Raw genomic sequence first — 5,165 nt, forward strand, 5'->3', positions numbered from 1 at the left:
TAAAAAAAAAAAAATTTATACGGTACCTTTTTTTTTTTTTAATTTTGTCACATAAGTATGTATATATTTACGTAAAATTTAAATAAATTTCATTAAGAATAAATTAAAATAATAATAATAATAATAATTAAATAAAACAAAATTTTCTATTTAAAAGCGTTTTATTCAATCAATTAATGTGGAGAGAAAAAAAAAACAGTAGGGTATTGTAATGGAACCCCCCCCCCCCGATTTTAATAAAACGCAATTTTATTTATTTATTTATTTTTTTTAACGTAATCAGTATTAAAATTGTTTTTAACAATAATTACGAGAAGTGTGCGAACGAGGTGGAGGAGCCTGTGGCGGAGGCATAGGTTCATAATACCTTGAAGTCTCTATAAATCCTAATAGCATGTCTTGAGTAACCGGATTCAATATGCTTTCTGAAACGCCTGTAAAAAAAAAATTTATATATTAAATAGAAAATAATAATAATAATAATAATAATGAAGGAGATAAATGTTATAATGGTTGACGAACGATAAATTATTTTCAAATGGCAATAATTTTATATCCGTTAATGAAATGATTAATTTTTTGAATAATACCATTGGATAGAGAGAGAAAGAGAGAGAGAGAGAGAGAGAGAGATTTTAAATAAATTATTAAATAAGTTTTTAAACTTACTTTTAGCCGTTTCGTACGAATTGGGAAACGACTTATCCGTTCTTTCCCTCATGAAAATCCACGAGCCATTTTCGTATTTACATTCAATTATTTTATTATCTAAATCTTGAAGACCTTTAACGCTGTTCAAAACGGCAAATTTCGATGATAATCCTCCCACGTAAAGCTCACCTATTTTTTTTGGTACTATCCTGAAAGAGATTGAATTTTTTTTTTTAATTAAAAAAAAATTACAATTTAAAATTAATAAAAAAATAAAAATATTCAAAACGAAACAAACCCCACTCCTGATTCAGTGGTTATTTTTAATTTAAAATCTATTGAATTTAAAGATGGCGGTTTCCACTTTAATAATAAGTCGTACTGACCCGGCGTGTACGGCTGTTAAACATAAAATAAATAAAAATTAATCTTTTATTAATAGAGATATTTAGGTTTTTGTTGATCGAGTACTACTTACTTCTCTCGAAGGTTGAAATATTAAACCGTCCGGTTCGTGAGAGAGAGCTTTGCAAAATTTTTCGCTTAAAAATTTTTCCGCATATCTCACGCTGAAAAAATCTTTTGCTCTAATGCTAAAAGGTTCTTTAGCTCTATTTATTAAACCTATTTTCATTGCTTCGTATCTCGGTTCGGTTATTTCTTTTTTAATCGTTTCGTAACGGGTAGGAAAAAAGGGTTTCGTTCCGATTGGGTAACCATTTAATGCCACAATGTCATAAACCAAATATCTTGGTATGTTTTGCCCATCAAATTTATCCAATACCATTTCACCATCGAGAAGAGTCTTTTTTAAATGTAAATCTTTTTGATAAGGAAAACTTATATTCCTTACTCTAAAAACCGAATTGTTACGATCTACAAAAAATATTTCATTTTTATCATCTATGTACATAAGATACCTAACACCATCTGCTTTCCAAGACACTGCATAAGGCTTAAGAGATAGTAGTTGTAAATTTGATACAGTCATTGATACAGGTTGAGAACCAGGAAATCCAGTCCTGAAAAAAAAAAATAAAAATTTCCACCATCCATTCGTTCAATCATTAATTTTAATAAATGTATAATTGTAATTTGTGTGTGCTATTACCTTTTCCAATTACATAATTCTTGAACCTTTTTTTGAATTTTTCCCAAAAGTGGTTCGTGAACAAGTTCTACTCCAGGTACACCAGGCATAAATGTTGGATTTTTAATTGTCAACTCTTTTTTTCTTCTCTTTTGCTTACCATTAAATTTGTCATTTTTTCTCTTTCTTTTTTTAGATTTTTCTTTCACTTTATTTTCATTAATTTCTTCATCTATATTTTGTTCGTTACTATCATCATCACTGTCATTATTATCGTCATTCCCATCATCATTGGTCTTGTCCTCGTTATCTTCATCATTTTCATATTCCTCCTCATTTTCATTATCATCATTTCCAGTATTTTTATCACTTTTATTGTCAAATGTCAATTCATATTCCTCATCAGATTCTTCGAAACACCAGTCAGGTAAAGGAGGAGGTTGAGGTAAATATTCTACATCATCATACCTTCTGTACAATTCTTCTATATAGTCTTTTTTATAAATTCCAGGAGGTCTAACTTCAGCAAATTTTAACAAAGCTGCACCTAATTCCCAGTCATATTTTTCTACCAAAAATGACACAAGCATAAAACCTGATCTATTAAAACCATGAGTGCAATGAATACCTATAATTTCGAGAGGATGTTGATTTATAAAATTGTGACATATTGCTATAAATGTTTCGGTTTGTTTGACAGAAGGTGTTTCTCCAAATCCCCTGCATTGTAGTTTTATATATTTACATCCATGACTCTCAACATCTCTTCTGTCATAAAACCTAGTAGTATTTGTTAAATCAATCCATAATCCTAAATTTACTTTGTAACTTTTCATTGAATTAAAAACAAAATCAACCGGAAACAGACATTCATCAGGAACCTGATCATCGTATTTATGATCTAACGGAGTTTTAAATATTAAAAATTTTCCAACAAGAAGTTGAAGAGATTTCCTCGGACAGCCAAGCCACCTTTTTGGGATACACTCATATTTAGGTCTTTTTCTTTCACGGTTACTCATATTGTTGATGATGACAAATCGTTGATTTGAACGTCACTTGTAGCGTAAAATGTAAACACTGTATTGAACGTTTTGTAGGACATTTACAATATTAATATATATTAATTAAGAATAATCTCTTTTACCTATATTACCATAGTATTATTTTAAATAATTATAAATGTCTTACAAACTTTATTCGGCAGTTTTTAAAAATATATTTTTTACAGGGATTACACCCTGTAAAATATACGAGTAAAATTAACCAATGTAAGGAATATTAGTACCGGCCATATTGTTTAAGTGGCAAATCAGAATTTACTCATTAATTTTTTCTCTATGATTTTGCTATAATTAAGAGAACTTACTAAAATAGCGCGATGTACGGTCGCCATTGTGAAAAATTTTTTTTCAAGTGTGTTACAGTTTTAAAATTTTTTTTTTTAATTTTTAATAATTAATATTTTAGTGATCAGTTTTTAATAAAATTATTGTGTAATTCGAATAATTTTGTGTTTGTGATTTTAATACGAATAGAATATCTTCTACTCGCATGTAAGTTCAATCAAAAACATTCTTTCAAATTTATTCTTAAAGAAGCATAATGCAAAAATTTTTTTAAATGATTTTTAACAATTTTTAACTAACCGTGAATGTCTTTGGTTAGAAATTAAAATATTATCTTTGATATTGAGTATGTAAAGTATTGTTTTTTATATTGTTTTGTACTCTCTAGTATTTCTTTACTTCCAATAAAAAAATACTAGTCACAATTTCAAATGAGAATTACTTAACATAAAGATGTCATTACAAAAAAAAAATTTACTGATCATTAAAAGGAATAAAATAATTACTGTTTGATTACTTTGGAAACAATTAAAGAAATAAATACTCATAAAATATCAAACTAAACAGAAAGTTATTTTATTTTTAAATTTTTTTTTTTTTTTTTTTTTTTCACAAATTTTTCCACAATTTCATGTTCACATAAGAGAGTGTATGTAATTTATACAATTTGTATCTAAAATTATATTAAATTCAGAAATAGTTAAATTCAGAGAGAGTATTATTATCATTAAGTATGTTATTAACTTAATCTTAAAATAAATTAATATATTGAGTATTTTGCTTTAATAAATTACAAAAGCATTTAAAATCTAATAAGTGTAGTTGTAGATTTTAAACTCATACCCAGTTCCTGCTGGGGTTTTTTTTTTTTTTTTTTTTTTAATAAATATTATCAATCTAATACTCTTTTTTTTCTAATATCCAAATATTATAAATGATATAAATGATATTCAAATATAGTTAAATACATATTAAGATAATATATATATAAATTTTACTTAATTAAGTTATCATTAACTTAATGTGTCTATATATATATATATATTTTTAGTATTTTCATCATTAATTTGATTTGTACCTAATCCACTGCAAAAAGTAAATAAAATAAATATTTATATAATTTTTAATATTTTAAGTAATTAAATAGCAACAATAAATAATATTTTTCTTGAATTTATTAATAACTTTTTTTTGTTTGTTTTGTTATTAATTTTCTAATTAATTGATTGTCAGTTTGGGGATTTAATGGTAACACAACACATTTAAAATTATATAATCTAAATCACACATTTAAAAAAATAAAACTAAATAAGATTTTTAATTAATTAATTAATTTTTCTAAAATTTATAAAGTAATAATACAAAATAATTTTTTCTTTTTTCTATTGATCATTTTATTTTTTTTTTAAATGAAATCAGAAAATACTTTTATTTATTTAAATATATAAATCTTATAAGAAATAAGTGATTTTATTATGCTAGTGAAAATATTTAATTACTATTTTTACAGTTTCTAATTAGATTTTAAGATACTTTAAGATAATTTTTCTCACAATTAAAAAAAAGAAAGAAAGAAATGAAAAGTGTCTGTTAAAACCAAAGCAAAAGCAAATTTAAAAATTTTTTTTTTTTTTAAATAATAAATAAATAAAAATTATGTATTTGTAGGCACAAAGTAGCACGGTTTTTTTTTTTTAAAGAAATAAAACAAAATTTAAAAAAAAAATTAATTATCAATGACTGAATATAAATTTTACACAGATATGTGATATTAATAATAATAATAATAAGTAGGTAAAATTTTCAAAATAAAATCTAATTGTTTTTGAACTTTATCATTTGCTAAAAATTTTTTTCTTTTTTAAATTTACAACTTATTTTAATGACTAGTTTTTAAGCAAGTTATTACGATTAGGAACGTTTTGCAAAATTATTATTATTAATACTTAAACTATTAAAATACATAGAAATAATTTTAATTTTTTTAATGTGTTCAAGTATGTTTGTATGTAGGAATGAAGAATTCCTAATAATAATAATTATTAAGAGAATTATGTAACATTTTTAAATAATAT

At 24.2% G+C, this 5,165-nt stretch overlaps 1 protein-coding gene across 1 annotated transcript; it reads right to left on the reverse strand.

Annotated features, from left to right (window-relative positions):
- Positions 1-297: 297 nt before the first annotated feature.
- On the reverse strand, positions 298-2,763 carry Phum_PHUM149080 (mRNA capping enzyme, putative; the record flags this gene model as incomplete). Its single annotated transcript, XM_002424695.1, has 6 exons — positions 298-434; positions 670-835; positions 955-1,050; positions 1,130-1,673; positions 1,763-1,877; positions 2,004-2,763. 6 exons carry the CDS (start codon positions 2,761-2,763, stop codon positions 298-300), a joined length of 1,818 nt encoding a protein of 605 aa, XP_002424740.1.
- Positions 2,764-5,165: the final 2,402 nt, after the last annotated feature.

Source organism: Pediculus humanus, genomic scaffold (genome assembly GCF_000006295.1).
Source record: "Pediculus humanus corporis 1103172107488 genomic scaffold, whole genome shotgun sequence".
Classification (NCBI taxonomy): domain Eukaryota; kingdom Metazoa; phylum Arthropoda; class Insecta; order Psocodea; family Pediculidae; genus Pediculus; species Pediculus humanus.